Here is a 19,813-nt window from a genome sequence, read left to right on the forward strand (position 1 = left end):
GCCCTGCTCTCCTTCCTTCTGCCCGACCACTTCTCCCAGCCCCATAATCATTTACCTTGCTGAGTACCTATGGGGGATACTAACCACGGTGCAGAGGACGTAGCATCACTTCACACAATCTTCACACAGAAATGTGGAGTTGCAAGGGACCTCAGGAGGTCAAACAATCCAGCCCCCATCCCCTTCCCCCCATCCACTAGACTGGGTACCCAATCAAAGAAGGCAATTACGTTTGTTTGGCATGACTTGTTCTTGACAAATCCATGTTGGTTATTACTTATCACCTATTATCCTCTATGTTTTAATAAATTGATAGTTCAATCATTTGTTCCACTATCTTTCTGGGTGTTGAAGTTAGGCTGTCTGGTCTATTCTTCTCTAATAGCTCCTTTTTACCTTTTTTTGAAGTGTGCCCTTGTTATGAACCTCACCCATCCTCCATGAGTTCTGGAAGATAATTGCTAATGGTTCGGAGATTGCTTCAGCTAGTTTCTTAAGTACTCTAGGGTGAATTTCATCAGGCCCTGCCGAGTTGCATAGATCTAACTTAGTTAAATATTCTTAATCTGTTAACTTATCTGTTATTTCCCTGTTCTGGCCAGTGTTCCATCCCCCTCATTAAAATTAACTGGTGTGAAGTATCTGGTCACAACCTTTTAAATCCTGCATTCAGTGAAACTTAAGAGGTGCCCATACTGAGTGGTTGGTTGCGAACATAATGGTTGGAGGTGTCAGTGTCCTGGGGTTAGAATCATAGAATATCAGGGTTAGAAGGGACCTCAGGAGGTCATCAAGTCCAACCCCCTGCTCAAAGCAGGACCAATCCTCAATTTTTGCCCCAGATCCCTAAATGGCCCCCTGAAGGATTGAACTCACAATGCTGGATTTAGCAGGCCAATGCTCAAATCACTGAGCTATCGCTCCCAATGCAGTTACTGCTGTAGGTAGTCTTCTAAGGTGGTGCAGTTGTAATGCTTAAGTCATTTTCTGAGACGTAGCTCTTCTTAACAAAAAACAAGCAAGAGAACAGATCTTTATCCAGATCACAGTGTGGCTCTTTATGCGTGAGATGGTGTTGTCCAAGTCACAGGTGTAATCGTAGCTCTTGTCTGCAGCTGTCATCTTGGAGATGCAGACAGAACATCAGGACTTGGGGTCTCCAGTCCTCCCATCCTATTGTCTGTGAGCTCAAGGTGAAGAGAGGCAGAGAAATACACTCAAGCTCCTCCCCCTATGATCACTCTCATGTGTGGATCTAACCAGGTTCCCTTTTCTTGTGGCTCCCACCTAGAGGAATAGCTCTGGTCCAATCTGTGTCATAAACATGCTTCCTCCAAATAGATCAACCTTCCGCTGAGAAAAAACACTGCACACATGTGGGTTTTGCCCATATAAAGTTTCTGCTCTACTTGAGGATCACTTTAGATAAGCTGTTGCCAGCGGGGGAGTGAGGTGGGAGGAAGTTTTGTTTCATGGTCTCTGTGTGTATATAATGTCTTCTGCAGTTTCCACGATATGCTATGCATCCGATGAAGTGAGCTGTAGCTCACGAAAGCTCATGCTCAAATAAACTGGAGAAGGACTGTTAGGGTTATCTGCTAGACCCAGCTTAGCCCTTTCCAGCTCTAAGCGCTTCAGCTCTAACTCCGTATCCAAGCGTTTCACTTCTGCCTCCAAGCGTTTTGCCTTTTTCCCCTCCTCTGCTTCCAACTCCAAGCACTTTAAGGCCATTTGTCTTTCATGTTCTTTCTGTCTCTCTTCAGCTTCAAATCTGGCTAATTCTAGTTTCTTTTGGACCTCAATTTCTGTCATCTGTCAAAAAAACCCAGAAACCCAGCTTGTGAATTCCCTTGCAGGAACTTAACTACTCTGCCCCCAGGCAAAGAAAAAGAACTCCAGCTGCTCTCAGCTAAAAAAAAAGAAAAAAAAGTGTCCTTAAAAAAAGAAAACTTCCCTAGTTTTCAAGTAATTTTAGATGTATCATTTCAGATATCTTTTTAGGAGATGGTTTACCTGCTTGATCTCTCTCTTTTTCCAGAGAGGGAGCAACCAAAGAGAGCACAAATAAAACCACTCTCCCACTCCCTCCAGATTTGAAAGTATCTTCTTTCCTTATTGGTCCTTTTGGTCAGGTGCCAACCAGGTTATCTGAGCTTCTTAACCCCTTTCAGGTGAAGTGATTCTGGACCTCTGGCCAGGAGGGATTTGACGTTACTGCATACATAAAGGTCGTTACCTTTCCCATTATATTTATGACATACTTGTATCTCAATATGTTTGATTCTAAGTAGCCTTAGTGAAGCATTTGGTCAGCTTCTTGAGAATGGGCACTTACTGAGAATAGTCCTATCAAGAAACACTTAGCTGACAATGGACTTTGGGAGACGCCAATCCACATCTGAGCTTTCCTGGGAACGTTCAAACTAACATGTAAACAATGGTGTCGGCCTGCAAAAAGCTGAATCATTCCTGGATGTGTGACTTGCCCAGGTGGCTACAAACTCCATCTTGTTGCTGTGACTGCACAGGAAAACAAAGGGGTTTCTGCCCACAAGGGAGAGAATATAAAAGGCCCTGGAAGCCTCTCCATTTTGTCTTCAGCTGGCTTAAGAGATGGCCTCTCCACTCCCAAGAGATGCCTGAAAGAGAGTGGAACAGAGGACAGTAACTATAGGGGTGTGAGTGATTGCTGAGCTCAGACTAGGAAGGAGTCCAGTCTGTGAAAGAAGCTTATTAGAATATCTCTAAGGGTGAGATTTACCTGTATGCAGTTTCTTAATGTACTAATAAAATCACTTTTGCTTATTATTGAACCCAGAGTTTGTGACTAACTCTTGGGGGAGCAAACTGCTATGCACATCTCTCTATCAGTGTTATAGAGGGTGGACAATTTATGAGTTTGCCCTGTATAAGCTTTATACAGAGTAAAATGAATTCATGTGGGGTTTAGGCTCCCAGAAAGACTGAATACTGGGTGCTGGGAAAGTCTCTGTTAACGAAGAAGCCCCTGAGCTGAGTGGATCTCAGTTTCAGTGAACTGCAGGGGGGCGTGGCCCAACCTCTTGCTCTGTGCTGTAATTGACTGGAGTGTCTTACTCAGCAAGACAAGAGTAGAGGAAAGCCTTCTCTGGCAGGGGCGTATGTTCTCAGTGGTATCCCAGCACATCTAGTGACTGTCTTAAGGGGGTTTCTGTGACCAAACCTGTCACACCTGGAGTTTAGCAGCTTGCCTTAAAGGGGGTTATGTGAAAATCCTCTTAATGTGCCAGAGATGAGTCTGGATGTAAATAAAACACAGAGGGAGTTTGTTGTGGCTCCACAGAGCGATGCTTCTGTAGAGCAAGAAAAAGGTGGATTGTTGCTTAGAAAGGCTCCTCCTGAAGAGAAAAGTCTTTGCTGCAACTGATGGGTGTGGAAGTGAGAGGGGAGCGCGAGACAACAGCCCCCCTCCCGAAGGGTCCCCTGGGCTCGTTGTCTCTTCCCGCCTTAGCGGCAGGGCCCGCGGGGCGCCCAGGGCATCGCGCCAGGCCCCGCAGCACCAGCCCCCGCTCACCAAATTGCTGCCGCGGAACAGGCCGGGCGACGCTGGAGCCAGCGACCCGCGCAGCAGCCCCCGGGGCTGTTCTCGGCCCGCGGCCGGGCCCCACGAGCCTGGACCCCGCAGGAACCCCGGCTGGGCCCGGCTCCAGCAGCCTGGCCCCTGAGCTCTGCGCGCGGCAGGAGGCGAGCCCACCACGCGCCCCCACTCCCCACTCTCCCCATGGCTTCTTGCCCCCTGGGGGAATCACATGACGGGGGGGAGGAGGCGGGACCAGCTGGGGAGGCTTTGCCTGTTTGTAGCACGGGGCGGGGGGGGGCGGGGGAAGAAGCCCCGGCCCCCGATCCCGCCCAGGCGCTTCCTCAGCTGGCCCCAAGCGCTGTGTCTCCAGCCAAGCCTGCCCCCTTCAGTCACCCCGCCCCCCCGCTACGGTTCTGGCTCTTTGGGCCGCCGCCGGGACCCTCGCGCACCTAGGCACCGCCCACGAGGCTCCCCATTGGCGGTGGCCTCCGGCCTCTCCCATTGGCTCCCAGGAGCTATTTAAGCGAGGAGGCGGCGGCGGGAGAATCAAAGTGAATCCCTGGCTGGCTGCCATGTTGTACCTGCCTCCTGGGTCCGCTCGGTCCCTTCCCTCCTGCCCTGTTTCAGATCCTCTGGCTGCTGACTCCAGCTCCAGGCTCTATTCCTGACTCTGACTGTGGCTCTGATCCTTGGCTTGACTCCCACCTCTGGGTCCTGAGCACCCTGGCTCTGACCATTAGGCCTGGCTGCCGGTGGGCTGTGATAGCTCCCCACCGCCCTGCACTCCTGAACCCAGAGCGAGACTCTCCTGCCCCCAATCCCATGGCTCATCTAGAGCCTGATCCTCCCCCAGAGCCCTGCACCCCTAAACCAGAGGGGTATCCTGCAGCACCCCATCCCAGCTGGGTGCTCATCCCCTGCCCACACCCATGTGGGCTCTGTCCCTGTTCTCAGCCTGGGACATTAAGGAGAGGAAGACCAGGAACGTACGATAAAAGCCCAGAGAACACCTCCTTGGGGGTCAGCTTGACCGAACCGCAGCGCTCGGGGGGACAAGTGGTGATGTAGCTACTTCTCATTTTTCAGTGAAGATCTGGCCTCACTTACCCCTCCCTTACTGCCCGGCCCTGATCTTACCCATTAGGCTCCTATCAGGTGTGGGGCTGGGGACTGTGACGAAGTGGGACTGTTCTTAATGTTTCCTCTGAATAGTGTGGGGGTGCCTCAGTTTCCCCTATGAAGTTCTTAAGTATCTAGGTGGTGCGATAAGGGTGTATGATCATTGCAGAGCCCTAGAGGGCATGTGTGTGCAGGAGTCTGGACTCAGAGAATGGCCGACACCCTGTTTCCTGGCAACTGATGGCCTGAGCTCTTCCCCCCTGCAAGGTGAGAGCTAAAGGGTTGGAGAACAAAGGAATCAGGTGACCTCCTGGCCCGGGAAAGGAACAAAGCCCAGAGGAGGAGGGGCTGGAGGGAGTTTCAGTTTGGGGCTGGCTGGGACATGGAGTGAAGAGCAGACGTGGTTGTCTGGCTCACTGCCCCCCAAAATGGACCCAGCTGAGGGGTCTTGTTCTCTGCACCTGCAAGCTCTGTTTTAGACCATGTTCCTGTCATCTAATAAACCTCTGTTTTACTGGCTGGCTGAGAGTCCCGTCTGACTGCGGAGTTGGGGGGCAGGACCCTCTGGTTTCCCCAGGAGCCCCTAGCCTGGGTGGACTGGCTGTGGGAAGCGCACGGAGGGGCAGAGGATGCTGAATGCTCCCAGGTCAGATCCAGGAAGGTGGAAGCCGGGTGAGCTGTGTGTCCTGAAGACAGGCTGCTCACAGAAAGGCGACTGCCCCAGAGTCCTGACTGGCTTCATGGGGAGCAGTTCCAGAGCATCGCCCAGGGACTCCGTGACAGGGACCACCGGTGCAACTGAGCAGACGTTGCCAGCCTCGGGGACGTCAGTGCTGATGGGACATGGTTCGACAAGCTGGTGGGTTGGCCGCGCCTCGGTCTGGTCCATTATGGTTGTTGCTGTAGTTGGATTGGGCAGGAATCTCAGTGTGTGTGTGGAGGGCTCTCCATGGCCCATCTGGGCTCTACGCAAGGGGGGGTGGGCTCTTGCCTCCTTGGGGCAGGAAAGAACAGGATTTGGGGAGGAGGTGATGCCACCTCAGATCCCTGCACCCCATAATAATCTCTAGCTCTTCAGATCATGTTGCAAAGGCGACCTGGTCTCATGAAGTCCCCAGCCCTTCACCAGAACATCTCGAGCGCCTGGCTCATGCTGGACCCTCAGGGACGAGGAGGCCCAGCACTGTCGGGCGCAATTTGGTGGCCATGATGACTAGGGTGGGGCTCAGGGGTGACCAGTTCATGAGAGGGGGGATCTGAAAAGGGGGGAAATGGCACTGATAACCCTGTCCTGACCACACCCTGGCTCTTACCCTCCCCCAGCACTGAGCAGGACGCACTTTGGATCAAGCCTGACAATAATTAAAGGGGCAGGGATCGGTGTGTAGCATCTTTAGCTGAAAGAGCTTTTCTCCCTGCTGTGTCTCAGGCATTTGAATTAAAAGGGCACCCGCAAAAATGAAAAGGATGAAGCTGAAGGGTCAAACTCTGCTCCCAGTTACACCAGTGTAAATCTAGAGTGAAGGCAATAGTGTGACTCAGGATTTACACTGGTGTAAATGGGAGCCGATGTTGGATCAAATAGGTTCTAAAACTTTGTCGGCAAATAATCATGTCCCCTGCCAGGCAGTGAGGTTTCCCCTGCACAGGGTGTGATGCTGTCAGTCCTGCCAGCTCCCCAGTCACCCCCGGGGCTTCCATGGATGGCAGGGTAGGTGAGACCCCCATTTCTGATCTGTTTTTGAAAAGAGAAAAAAAACAAACTGCTTTTTGAACTTTCTTCCAGCACCACGAAGGAGCAAAAAGGGCGGGAACCAGACTGCCACCCCTAGAGAATGAGTAACACACGGAGCAGCAGGTTCCTCATCAGCCAGCAAAGGAGCTGCCATGTCTCACCGTGGGGAGGGGACAGACCCCCAGCCCATGTTCCTGGGTCCTCCTGGTCCCGCTGAGGTTCTCCAGCCTGGTTGGGCATCTGCTCTGGGTCCTCTCGGATCACTCAGTCATGCAGGCATCTTCCTCTCTGGGGCCAAGGGTAGCGGGCTGGGTGGGTGCCCCGTGTGCTCTGCTGTTAGCTCCGACTGGGCTTCCTGCCCCGTAAGAGGGTGTCTTATACATGCGGTGACTCAGGCGCTCCTGTGGTGAGGCCTGCGTGGGCAATGTCAGGGCCCCGCCCCATCACCCTGCCTCCTGCGTCGGGCGGTGGTGACCCTGAGTGAGTCACAGTGTCAAAGAGGGAACAGCTCTGTTAGGTCCCATCTGGTCCATCGTCCCAGAGCAGGACTATTCTCCCCAGGCTAGTTTTAAATATGGCATAACCGGTTGGGTCGTCGGGATCAGGGATTGAACCCTGGACCTCTGGGGTGAGCTGCTACGACCTGAGCTAAAAGAGGCACTGCAGTAGCAGGCTCATAAACATCCCTCTGGGGTCCCACCACTGCAGGGAGACAGGGTATGGCCATATGGGTTAGGCAAATGTCCCTAGCCATGGAGCTCCCAATCTGCCCCCAAGGGAAGAGATTCCCAGTGGCAGCATCACACAGTATTTCCTGGTGTGAGTATAGGGGGTGAACAGTGAGGTGGCAAAATTTGAAGACAACACAAAACTATTGAAGCTAGTTAAGGCCAAAGCTGACGGGAAAGAGATACAAAAGGATCCCAGGAAACTGGGTGACTGGGCAACAAGATGGCAGATGACATTCAGTGGTGACAAGTGGAAAGTAATGCACATTGGCAAACATAATCCCAACTACACACACAAATGGATGGGGTCTAAACTAGCTGTTACTACGCAAGAAACGGATCTTGGCGTCATCGTGGAGAGTTCTCTGAAAACATCCACTCAATGTGCAGCGGCCGTCGCAAAAGCCAAGAGAACGTTAGGAACCACTAGGAAAGGGCTAGATGATGAAACAGAAAATATCATTGTGCCTCTATTTAGAGCCATGGTACGACCACCCCTTGAATACTGCATGCAATTCTGAGTGCCCCATCTCTAAAAGGATATATTAGAATTGGAAAAGATGCAGAGAAGGGCAATGGAAATTATTAGGGAGCTGGAACAACTTCTGTATGAGGACAGATTAGAAAGACTTGCACTGTTCAGCTTGGAAAAGAGACACTTGGGGGGATATGATAGAGGGCTGTGACATCATGAGGAAGTGACTAGGGAAGTGTTATTTACCCCACTGCAAGAACCAGGCGTTGTCCAAGGAAATTATTAGGCAGCAGGTTTAAAACTCACAAAGGGAATTGTGAAGGCCAAAAGCATAACAGGTGTGACAAAGTTCCTCCTCTACCTTGGTGGGTCTTGCGCTTATTGGCGAATTTGCTCGCCTTGGAGCTTCATGGCAGCCCTCAGCTTGGCCGTTTTTCTGAACCCACAGTCCAGGTCGACTCCTCCTGTGTCTGACCAGGAGTTGGGAGGATTTGGAGGGAACCTGGGCCCGCCCTCTACTCCGGGTTCCAGCCCAGGGCCCTGTGGAATGCAGCTGTCTAGAGTGTCTCCTGGAACAGCTGTGCGACAGCTACAACTCCCTGGGCTACTTCCCCACGGCCTCCTCCCAACACCTTCTTTATCCTCACCATAGGACCTTCCTCCTGGTGTCTGATAATGCTTGTACACCTCAGTCCTCCAACAGTCCGCGTTTCTCACTCTCAGCTCCTAGTGCCTCTTGCTCCCAGCTCCTCACACGCACATCACAAACTGAAGTGAGCTCCTTTTTAAACCCAGGTGCTCTGATTATCTGAGCATAAGCTGTCGTGAGCTACAGCCCACTTCATCAGCTTATGCTCAAATAAATTGGTTAGTCTCTAAGGTGCCACAAGTCCTCCTGTTCTTTTTGTTTTGTTTTGTTAGGCGATCGCTAGAGCTGAAATCACTGAGAACCAGGTCTAGCCGCTGAGCCTTAGGGCACGTCCACGCTGAACACGCTGCATCGGCACAGCTGCACCGAGGCCACCGTGGCACTTTAATGGAGAGAGCTTCTCCCGTGGGTGTAGTTAATCCACCTCCCCAGGAGGCGGTAGCTGTGTCGATGGGAGAAGCTCTCCTGCCCACCCAGCGGTGTCTACACAGGGGGTCAGGCTGGGATAACTACATCGCACAGGGGGCGGGGGGGGGCGGTTTTCTCACCCCCTGGAGCGACGTAGTTATACCGACGTAGGTCTGTAGGTCAGAGCAGACCTCAGTTGTATACGCGGTGGGGGCCGCAGCATATGAGATGTTTCTCGACGTCATCTCCCCACCTCCCGCCCCTCCGGCGGGAGTTGAACTCACATGAATGCTCTGAACGCTGAGCCTTCGCCGACCAAGGACAGCAGCTGTGAGTGGGGTGCAGGGGAGGGAAAGCGCAAAGGCAGGTTAAAGGAGAATTTGTTGGACTTTCACACCGCCGGGGAGAAACTGAGGCAAAGGACACTGCCCAATATATTCTGGGGTAGGAGTTTGCTCATGGTTAAGGCTACGATTATTTCACGGAGGTCACGGACTTGAGCCTTTCCCCTCCAATTAGCTCTGCCCCCCAATAATCCCCACCTAAGAACTGATCAGGGGGCAGGGAGCTCCCTAGCCTGATGGGGGAGGAAGGCCACCGGTCACCTCACCCCCAACGCCTGCGATGGGCCCTACTTGGCGAGGCCCCGCTGCCTGGACCCGTCTCCTCCTGGAGGGGCTGGGCCGCGATGCTGATCTTCTTGATGCCATGGAAGGGGGCGGCGTGGGGCGTGCCGGCATGGATGGGAAAGGCCGTCTCCACTACCAAGTATCCCCAGCTCCACCACGACGGATGGCGGGGGACCCTCTGCAGTTGCCTAACCACGGCGGGAAGAGGGGAGACCCCCCCCTCCGATCTCTCAGCCACTACAGGGAGTGAGGGGACCCCACAGCAGCCCAGCCTCCCGTGGGCAGTGGGGGACCCTAAACCTCCCAGTTGCTGCAGGTGGCGGGGAACCGGAGCTCCCTGATGCCGCAGGTGATGGGACCCCCCACAACTGCTCAGCTGCCATGGGGAGCAGGGGACTACGAAGCTCCCATTCACTGCAGCGGCGGTGGGGGACCCCGGAGCTCCAGGAGCAGTGGGCCCTGAGATGAACCCGCCTCCCCGTTTTGTCAGTATAGTTTTAGCTAAAGTCAGGAGAGGTCACAGGCTTCTGTGAATTGTTGTTTATTGCCTGTGACCTGTCCGTGATTTTTACTAAAAATAGCTTTGCCTTATTCATGGTCACAAGCTTTTGAATTTTGGTTGTGGGGTTTCCCATATTACTGCCAGGTTCCTTTCCCCTTTTTATTGAAAGTTCTCTTTGTTATACACAGACTCAGTGCTTGTGAGAGGGGATGTAATTGCCTCTTAGAGGCACCTGGGGTGGCCTGAAGTTTTCCCAGATTACTGGGTGGGGGTGTGACGGGTTCGGTCACAGAGATCCCCTTGGGACTGTCACCTGATGTGCTGAAATTACCTCTGAGTCAGTTTTCCCTGCCAGCTTGGGACTCCAGAAACCGGCCTTGTTGAGCCAGACACTCTAGCCCGCTGCAACACAGAGCCAGAGTCTGGGCCATGACCCCAAAGCTGAAGACTTCAACTAATAACAGCTCAGCAGGTTACCTGTCTCCAGCACCCAGACACCCAGCTCCCAATGGGATCCAAACCTCAAATACATCTGTTTTACTCTGTATAAAGTTTATTCATGGTAAATTCGTAAATTGTTCACCCTCTGTATCGCTGATAAAGAGATATGTACAGCTGTTTGCTCCCCCAGGTGTTAATCACTTACTCTGGGTTTATTAATATTCAAAAGTGATTTTATTAAGTATAAAGAGTAGGATTTAAGTGGTTTCAAGTAATAACAGCCAGAACAAAGTAAGTCACAAAGCAAAATAAAACAAAATACGCAAGTCTAAGCCTAGGACATTAAGAAACCTATTACAGGTATCAAGTATCAGAGCATGAGCTGTGTTAGTCTGTAAACACAAAAACTACGAGGAGTCTGGTGAAAACCTTAAAGGCTAACAGATTTATTTGGGCATAAGCTTTCAAGGGTAAAAAACCCACCCACTTGCATCTGAAGAAGTGGGTTTTTTACCCAAGAAAGCTTATGCCAAATAAATCTGTTTGTCTTTAAGGTGCCACCGAACTCCTCGTTGTTTTTGACTACAGGTAATATCTCACCCTCAAAGATGTTCCAATTAGCTTCTTTCACAGACTAGAATCCTTCCTAGTCTGGGCCCAGTCCTTTCCCCTGGTACAGTCTTTGTTCCATTCAGCAGACACCTCAGGTGGTAAGTTGTGGTTTTCTCATGACTGGCACCCCCTTTGTCCTGCTCCACCCCCTTTATAGCTTTGGCACAAGGCGGGAATCTTTTGTCTCTCTGGGTCCCCACCCCTCCTTGGAAAGTACCAGGTTTAAGATGGATTCCATTACCAGGTGACATGGTCACACGTCACTGTAATACCCCTAGTCTCCATTCCCCACGGGCTGGCCCACACGTACACAGGAAGGCTTTCAAGTAACTAAGGCCATTTATGACTGATTGTTTCTGGAGCACCCTTAATGGCCTCCACTTAATGTTTTTCATCAGTGATACAAGTTTATATCTTATTCTCCTAACTCCAGATATAGAAATAAAACATGCAAACAAATAGGATGAACACACTTAGTAGATTACAAGCCTTCTAAAGACACCCTACAAGGGGTATTTAGCGTAAAGCATATTCCAGTTATGTCATATTCAGAAGCATATTTCCACAAAGCGTAGGGAGTGCAACATCACAGGGGGCTCCAGCTGGTTCTGTTTTGTATTGGAACTGCTAGGTATTGAACCCGGCCCTGGTTGTTGCCGCCTCCACCTGGCAGAAGGGTTACTCCTGGCAAGAAAAGCAGGACAATGACAATAGGTTCCAAGGCCACGGAGAGTGGAATGTGCAAACTGGCGGGTTGTCTCTGGGAGGCGACACACAAAGCCCCTGGATCCTGACCCATAGGGATAATGGAGCCAAGGGAAATTCTTCACAGTGCTGACTGCTCATTGGGGATGGTTCGTCTGCACTGACAAGGTTTCAATCCCAGGGACAATCTGATATATTCAGATCATTACACTGCAAGAGCCAATGCCTGCCTCGTCCACAGTGAGTGACCCCTGGAGCTCTCAGGAGAGCCAAGGGAAGGAAATGCGGAGGGGCCAGGACAGGGCATTCTGTTCTGGTGCCTAAGACATCTAGGATACTCCTCGATAGTGACCGACTCACTTACACTTCCAGTGACTTTCCCAGCTGGCTCATAACCAATCCTGAGTCATTCGGGGGGCAAAGCACCTTTACAGCAGTAAGGAGACCCAGCTAGAGATGAGTGTTTCACAGGCTGGTATTGGAACAGAGCAGAGGACCTCTTACCGTCTTGGTGCTGGTGGTGGGGACAGCAGACATGGATAGATCGGATGTCTGAGATTTCGTACTGGACGTTCGGAATCCCTTGATCCATCTCCTGTACTCCTCTCTCACCTGGAGAGTGAGGGACACAGTCACTGCACTATGTAACTAACTCTGAGGAGATCAGACATGGCCACCGCGAGGCCGGTGAAGGCGCTGGGTGGGCGCTGACGGGCCGTGGGCATTACCTGCCGATTGAGGAGACAGTGCACCAGGAAGATGAAGGGTCCCTGCAGGCTGCTGACGATGGTGAATAAATACGCCATGACCGTACCTGCTGGTCCTACTTGGAGGAGACCAAGGCTCCATGTGCAGCCCAGGATGAAGAGCTGGGCAATGGCTTTAAAGGTCAGTAACCTGGATAAAGGCAGATGGAGAGATCCCGTTACAATAACCCTATGGAGAGCAATTGCATCAGGAGGATCTGGACAGAGTGGGGTGGAAGTACCGGCCCCAGCTTTCCCATGTGGAACAGGGTTACTGTCAAAGCAAACACTGTGGGAATTTGTTCCCATGGATCCTAGATATGCTGTTCCCGTCCTGCAATCCCTCCCTCCCTCCCAGTGCCAAGGACCCTCCAAACCAAGGCATCTGACCCTCTAGGATTGTTTCGTTGCCTTCTCACCTGTGGTCTCTGAGGGTGGACACATCTGCATTGAGGGAGGAGAGTCTGTTTCTCAGGATCCGCAGGGTAAGGGCAAAGAACGTTATATTTATCTGTGGGAACAGTGGGAAATATTTCCTGTAAAACATCCCATCTGGGGCTGGTGACTCCAGCTGAGGCAGAGAACTATCCCAGGGGACCGAGCCTAACATTGCAGAAATGGGGACTGCTCATTTCTGGTGGGAATCATCCCCTCTCCTGTGGGAATCATCCCCTCTCCTGGCAGCTCTCGGTCCCTCCCCATGCGTGGAGCTGACAGCACAGCCAGGGCTGAGATGGATCAATGGGATCACAGAGGCCAGATGCTGCTCAGAGTTCAATATGGAGCCTCTCCAGTGGAGTCAGTTGTTATTTTGGGTTTACACTGGTGTAACTGAGAGCAGGATCTGGCTCAGAGACTCCAGATCCTGCCTCGAGAATACTTCCTGCTACTTTCAGGCTGTAACAAATTCCCCTCCCCGCAACTTCCCCAGGGGTTATGGAGGAATATGTAGGGACATTTGTTTCCCCCCCTACAACAACCACTGCAGAGTGTAGCCCTCTCCCTTCCTCGTTCCTTGGGTCATTAACTAGACTACATCACACTCTTGCTGTCTTCACTTGGCAAAACTCCTACTGACTTCCATGGGAGCTGTGCCCGAGTAAAGGCTGTAGGCCTGGGGATACAGCTCAGGGACTAATCCCGGGACTGACCACAGCAGACGAGCCAGGCGGGACCTAACTGGGTCTTTCCTTGTGTTTTATGGGCCACATTCTACTACCTGCTTCACTGAAATCAAGGGGGTCACAGAGGGGAGAGGAGAATGGGGCCCTGTGGTTCTGTGAGGTACCCACCAGGATTATGGCACAGACTGGACCCAGGAAGCTCCAATGAAAGCCTCTGTCCTGGCTGAGCCAGCAGCTGCAGGCAGGGAGGAAGAAGAAGGTGACTTTAATGGGATTATGACCCTTTTTCAGCACCGGGGTAGAGAGGGGGTGTCACAGGGCAGCTGGCTCTCAAAAGCGAGATGGATCTCGGCCTGCCTGTGACATGGCCGACGCTCTTGCGGGCAGCAGGCTAACGGCCCTCCCCATCTACCTCAGGAAGTGGAGCTACCCTGAAAACACGAGATGAGGATCTAGACTGGGCTGTCGAGAACACGCCACACCCTGTTTTAATGGAGTCGCTCACTTTAGAGGGGATCCTCAGGGATTTGCCCACAGTAAGAAGGTGCGTTTGTTTCCTACCCACCAGCCCCACAAACCCAGCCTGGGACCTGGGAGTCAAGCTGGGATCTTTCTGGCTTGTTCTTCCGCATCATCAGTGGGGCGAGGAGTGTAGATGTCTGACAGGTGGGCAACTCAACGACAGCGCTCGGGGCAGCCTAGTGTCCCTGGGGATGGGAAGGGTCCCAGGGGGACAGTCAGCTGCCAGGCAGGGTGAGCACGGAAATCTGGGTTCAAGTCAGACCTGGGGTGAGCCGGACAACCGCATGGAAGCCACATCCCGGCTCCCCTTCGGGGTGGGCTCTGCACGTACTATTTGGAAGTTCCGTAGCCTCCAGGATTCACCGCTGCAGAAATAGCCACCACCAGGGCTGGGACTCCGTAGCCGAACGGGTACGTGAATCTCTTCTTGAACCGGCTGGCGCTGGTGTAATTCACAACCTGCAGGTTCCGGACGGTGAGGAAGAGGTGCAGCCCCTCCAGGAACATCCAGGTGAAGCAGGCCAGGAAGAGGTAGTGTAGGAAGCCAGCAATGACAGCACACGCCACCTGGGGAAGACAGAGAGCCCAGGGACACTGCAGTGGGGAAGGGAAATGCTGAGTATGGGGGAGACCTGCCGGGGGGAGTATGGGGGAGACCTGAGGGGGGGGTCACACCGGGATTCTTGTTAGCACAGTTCTCCAGTTATAGTGCTCCATGACTCAGAGACGGCAGGTTCCTCGGTCTATGGAAGGTCCTGCAGGTGCACATTGCTGGTGCAGGAAGGGAGCAGAGATTAGTGGTTAGAGCAGGGGATCAGGGCTCAGGGGATCCAGGTTCTGTTCCCAGCCCTGCCACAGAGTCCCTGGGTGACCATGGGCAAGTCACGTAGGAGAGGAATCGAGGCAAAGGGACACTCTGATATAAGGATAGAACTGGCTGAACTCCAGGGGTTGGGGACACTCAGACCACTGTGCCCAGTGTGAAGGGGCAAAACAGGGTGGAAACACCCCCGTGGGAATCCCCCCTGTGTCCTGCATAGCCCAGAATCCAGGGAGCATAAAGGGGTTGAGAGCCACACACCCCAGCCCTGCAGCGAGTGGAGGAATCAGGCTGCACCCGACTGCCGGTGCGGGTCAGCGCGATAAGGAAGAGCAGGTCGGCCAGGAAGAGGCAGAGGCAGAGCTGCAGGTGGAGGGAGGTGCTGACGTTGTGGATGGAGCGGCACACGAGGAAGGTGAGGATGGCGAGGAAGAGGCACAGCAGAGAGAGGGCCAGTCCCACGTAGGTGACAATGGTCAGTGGCTCACTCTCCTGTAACACAGCAAAGGGAGAATCACCGGTGACCCCAGCCCAGCCCCCTCGGCTCCGACTCAGCCTTTCCCCCAGCAAAACCTCCAGTCGCTCCAGGGAGAGCTTTGCCCATGGCTGAGCGCAGAGCTCAGGGTCCAGCCCTGTGATCCGAGTCTCACGGTGAGATACCGTCACTGTGGTGGGAGCCATTAGGATGGCGAAGCTGGAGAGATGGTCACAGCGGCAGGTGGTGTGAGTGCTGTTCGTGTGCACGGCGGTGCAGCCGTCCAGAGACCAGCTGCCGCTCTCGGCCACTACTTTCCAGTAGACGCAGAGAGCCTCTTCCTCCTGTTTTATGGCCTGGAAACACAACAGAATCATCCTCATCCTCACGGGACCACAGAACATCGTTTCTGTTATCACATGTCTATAGCAAACCCGAGGCCACCTACAGCTCCACGGCTCTCCCCACGCAGCCCCAGCACCCACTGGGGCCATCCCGGTGAGAGCCGAGAGAGAGCACAGATCCTGCTGCTCCAAACGCACATGCCCTGCTACTGGAGCGAAAGGGAAATAAACCCTTGCTAGCCGTTAGCACGAAACGGAACGTGGCCATTGGCCGAGTACTTCTGACTGCACCCAGCAGGGGGCAGTGCTGTGCACACAAACACATATGCACCCTCACCACTGCATCACCGTATCAAAGTGTTTCATGCTGATTTCCTGAACTCCACTATCTGTAGAAAGCGGCTGTCCAGTTATTCCGGCTCAGGGGTGAGCTAAGCGGAGCTGTTACCCTAGAGCACTTTGCAAGGCCGTGTGTCGTGGTGCGACCCCTATTCTCCTCCTCTAGTCAAACAGCCCCATCGCATCAGGAAAAAGGAGGCCTCTGCTTCTTAGGACCATCGGGAGCCAGAAAGGCAGCACGGTCCAAATGCCAGACAGGAGATTGTGCCTTGTATATGCCCCTCTGGAGGCCCAGATATGGAGTAAAGCGAGGGGATCTTCCTCCACGCACCTGTCTGTGGCACAGGGTGAAGTTTGCGGATCTGGAGAGGTTAATGGGTCTCCCGTCTCCGACAGCCCCACTCACCACCCTGGAGTTGAGATGACACTTCTCCAGCTTCCCATCAGCCGGTAGATTTCCCTCACTGAGATGTCTCGCACTGATGTTGGAGTCCAGGGTGGAGTAGGAAATAAAAGCAGCAGCCCCCAAACCTGCTGGGAGAGGAGATGATCCCTCATTAGGGAGCTGGAGACGTTATGGCGAAGAATGAGCCGGCCAGGTGCCCAGGGCTCACAGTGAGTCTGTGGCAGATCTGGGAATGGAACCCAGGATCCTGGCCACAACTCAAGATTTACCCACTGGACCGTGCTACCTCCTCCCTCGGAGCCTCCAGGAGCACGTCCGGCTGGAAACATCTAGCTGCAGGATGCAGAGAAGAAGATAGTTTTTCTCAGTGAGAGCAGGAGAGGGGCTGGCCAGGGATGAGCTTCACCTGGTGCTGGAGCATTCGGGGCCCTGAATATGGCCGCTGAGGGTAGGGGTACACATTACCCTAGTTCCCCACATCTCCATTTGGGAGTCTAGCTAGACTAGGGCGTCCCTGCCCTTTCCATTTGCTGGGCCCACTTCATACCAGAGACCCTCTCATGAGCCGTCTCCCCTCTGTGCCCCCAACTCCTCACTGCTTGGGGCTCAAGCTGTGGGACGGCCAGGAAGGAAGGTGTCAGCTCCATGGCCCACAGCCTGAGAACCACTGGTCAGCCAGCAAGGAGAACTCCAGGGCTGGAGACAGAGGCCAGGGCCCGGCCTGGGGATCCATGGGGAGGGAGGGAGGGAAGAACGGGGAAATCCAGACTGGGGTTCATTGCCCGGGAACTGCTCTGTGCCGTGGTTTGGGCCCTGGGTGTCGCCATCCCCAGGGTGGTACCTTGTGTGGCTGCCCTGGTGACTGTATCACAGTGCACTTCCATCGTGTCCTTGTGAGCGCTCAGCGTGAAGACCTCGCTGTCCCGGCTGCAGTTCCCAGTGACGAGCCGCGTCTGGATAGCTGCGGGGGGTGGGGGTGAGGAATGACAGAGCCCCTCGCTGTGAAACCCCTTCCCTGGGAATCTGTCCATTCTGGGCCAGATCCACCCCCCTCCCACTCCACTTGGAGCTGGGGGGCTTCAGGACTCTTCTGCACTGTGGGAGGGGGAAGTTTGGAGCCCCCCCAACGAGTTCCATTGATCACCCCCCCATATCCCCTCCCCCCATTCTGGCTGTGTCTCCCGGGGGAGTAGTGGGGGTGGAGGTAGGTGCCTGGCTCAGCGTGGCGGCCCCTCGTGGTGGAATGCCAGATATTACATTTAAACCCTTCTCGGGCATTGCTGTTCCTGGTGGGGCTGGGTTCTATTTCCTGGTGCAGGGGCAGTGCTGTTCTGGGTCTGTACTGAACACAGGCTCACATCCACAACGGCATACAGGCTCTAACTTCCAGTGGATTTGGGGCACAGTGTAGAACCCCGTGTCTCACAGCAGACAGCAGGTGGCACTGAGAGCGACACGTCCCCCCTCACCCAGAGACTCTGTCGTCACGTTCTGTGTTGTCCTCTCCGGGGACCGGAGCGCAGTGGCCAGTGCGGCCAGTTCCACGCTCTGCAGCAGGACCGTCACGGCTGACCCCACTTCCTGCTTGTCTCTGTCCTTCCAGAGGGAGACGCTGTTCAGGAGGGAGTTGAAAGAGCGAGTCGTGTTCTGGGGACAGGAAAGGAAAAGCCCTGGGAGCAAGCAGTCTGGGGGTTGAGGTGCCATGTCCCATGTGTTCCCAGGGGGCATCGGGCATCACAGCCTCTCCCAGTTTCGGGGGCTGCAGTACTCTCAGAGGGGGAGCCCTTTACAAAGGGGGTCCACTGAGGCTGACTCGGGGCCCCACTGGGACCTGAGGCCAACTGGGGCTAGAACCCTTTGTCATTCCTTCTTGGCTCCTGCTCCCCCATCCCTCCATTACAGATGCCAGGGAACAACGTTGTCAGAAGCCGATGGCTTCCTAGGCTGTCTCTATGCTTTGTCCAGCTGCTCAGAAATGTCTGGCAGGGCAGGGATAGAGCCCAGATCCTGCTGCCTAAAAAACTCAGGTCATGACAGATGAGCTGAAGGAGAATCCCCATTAAGCGTTAGCAGTATAGCACCTCTGATGAACAACAACAGGTCTGAACACTAGAGGGCGCATGTGGGTGGACAAACACAAACGTGCACTCACACCCCTGGAGGGCATGTGCACGCAGACACAGACAAACACCACTAGAGGGTGTACCCCGCCACCCAGCAGTGGAGGGCACAGGTCTTTTCTGAAGAGGATCTACATGTCTCCCCGCCCCCCAGTGAGACTCCTAACCCGGCACAGCAGCACGCAGGACTCTGGGGCACACTCCGGGGCACTAGCCCGCAGAGCACATTCAAGGGATGGAGCCTCTCACCTCCAGTGATAACGTCGCACTCCCGTCTCCACACGTGGACATCAGAATCTCTAAGGTCGAATTAAAGAAAGAGCAAAAACTGCTGTTTCCGCTGCTCCGCTTTACCTGCAGAGAGACCCAGGGCAGGGGGTGAGTTCTGCAGGGCCTGAAAGGCGACCAACATTGGTGTTTGCCTTATGGAGGGGCCTGATCCTGACACCCCTCATTGAGTGAATAAAGCTTTTATATCAGACGTGTCCAGGACATATACGATGGTGGTGTTGCCAGAGCAAGAGGTTCATGTGGAGAAAGGGAACAGTTTCTAGTAACAGCGGGAATAAATCAAGACTTGGGACTAAGCCCCTTTTTGTTCACGTCGGTGCTGGATGCATTGACAGAAAGCAGCCAGAGAGTTGTCTCCTGGGACGTGGCATTTGCAGATGATGTAGTGCTCGTGGGGGAGAGGAAAGAGGAAGTGAAAGATGATGCAGAGAGACATGGAGATGCATACTGGAAAGAAACGGCATGAAAATCAGCAGAAGAAATCCGAGTATATGGTCTGTAGATTCAATGCTCTCTGCAGGAAGACAATGGGTGTGTAAGTCTGGGGACCAGCCACTAGGAAAGCTACAGAAGTTTTAAAAGGTCCAATATCAATTTGCAAACCCCTAGAAGACAATAAGGTGATAAGTAACAGTCAGCATGGATTTGTCAAGAACAAATCTTGTCAAATCAACCTGATAGCTTTCTTTGGCAGGGTAACAAGCCTTGTGGATGGGGGGAAGTGGTAGACATGGTATATCTTGACTTTAGTAAGGCTTTTGACACTGTCTCACGTGACCTCATAAACAAACTAGGGAAAGACAACCTATATGGAGCCACTCTAAGGTAGGTGCATAACTAGTTGGAAAACTATTCCCAGAGAAAAGAACAGGAGTACTTGTGGCACCTTAGAGATGAACAAATTTATCTGAGCATAAGCTTTTGGGAGTTACAGCTCACTTCATCCAATGAAGTGAGCTGTAGCTCACGAAAGCTTATGCTCAAATAAATTTGTTAGTCTCTAAGGTGCCACAAGTCCTCCTGTTCTTTTTGCGGATACAGACTAACACGGCTGCTACTCTGAA

The 19,813-nt window shown here is 53.3% G+C and overlaps 2 protein-coding genes across 3 annotated transcripts in view; both read right to left on the reverse strand.

Annotated features, from left to right (window-relative positions):
• Nucleotides 1-2,195, reverse strand: part of LOC119564798 (adhesion G protein-coupled receptor E3) — a 56,950-nt gene extending 54,755 nt beyond the window's left edge. Inside the window, exon 1 of the mRNA XM_037887909.2 lies at nt 877-2,195. The gene's annotated coding sequence lies outside the window, so the exon portion shown is untranslated. The remainder of the gene's footprint in view (nt 1-876) is intronic.
• An 8,264-nt stretch (nt 2,196-10,459) lies between these two features.
• LOC102941668 (adhesion G protein-coupled receptor E3) overlaps nt 10,460-19,813 on the reverse strand; it is a 123,058-nt gene continuing 113,704 nt past the window's right edge. Inside the window, exons 1-12 of one of the 2 annotated variants that reach the window (XM_037887915.2) lie at nt 18,708-19,642; nt 17,808-17,985; nt 17,180-17,299; nt 16,264-16,463; nt 15,435-15,605; nt 15,072-15,266; nt 14,286-14,521; nt 13,601-13,667; nt 12,728-12,819; nt 12,291-12,459; nt 12,067-12,174; nt 10,460-11,541 (exon numbers count right to left, since the gene is read on the reverse strand). In XM_037887915.2, coding sequence (XP_037743843.1) covers nt 11,536-11,541; nt 12,067-12,174; nt 12,291-12,459; nt 12,728-12,819; nt 13,601-13,667; nt 14,286-14,521; nt 15,072-15,266; nt 15,435-15,605; nt 16,264-16,463; nt 17,180-17,299; nt 17,808-17,985; nt 18,708-18,749 — 1,584 coding nt within the window. In that variant the 5' untranslated portion in view covers nt 18,750-19,642 and the 3' untranslated portion in view covers nt 10,460-11,535. Of the gene's footprint in view, nt 11,542-12,066; nt 12,175-12,290; nt 12,460-12,727; nt 12,820-13,600; nt 13,668-14,285; nt 14,522-15,071; nt 15,267-15,434; nt 15,606-16,263; nt 16,464-17,179; nt 17,300-17,807; nt 17,986-18,707; nt 19,643-19,813 lie in introns of those variants that run through there. The other variant, XM_043533052.1, reaches the window with a different exon arrangement.

The sequence above is a fragment of the Chelonia mydas genome, chromosome 20, assembly GCF_015237465.2.
Source record: "Chelonia mydas isolate rCheMyd1 chromosome 20, rCheMyd1.pri.v2, whole genome shotgun sequence".
NCBI classification, from domain to species: domain Eukaryota; kingdom Metazoa; phylum Chordata; order Testudines; family Cheloniidae; genus Chelonia; species Chelonia mydas.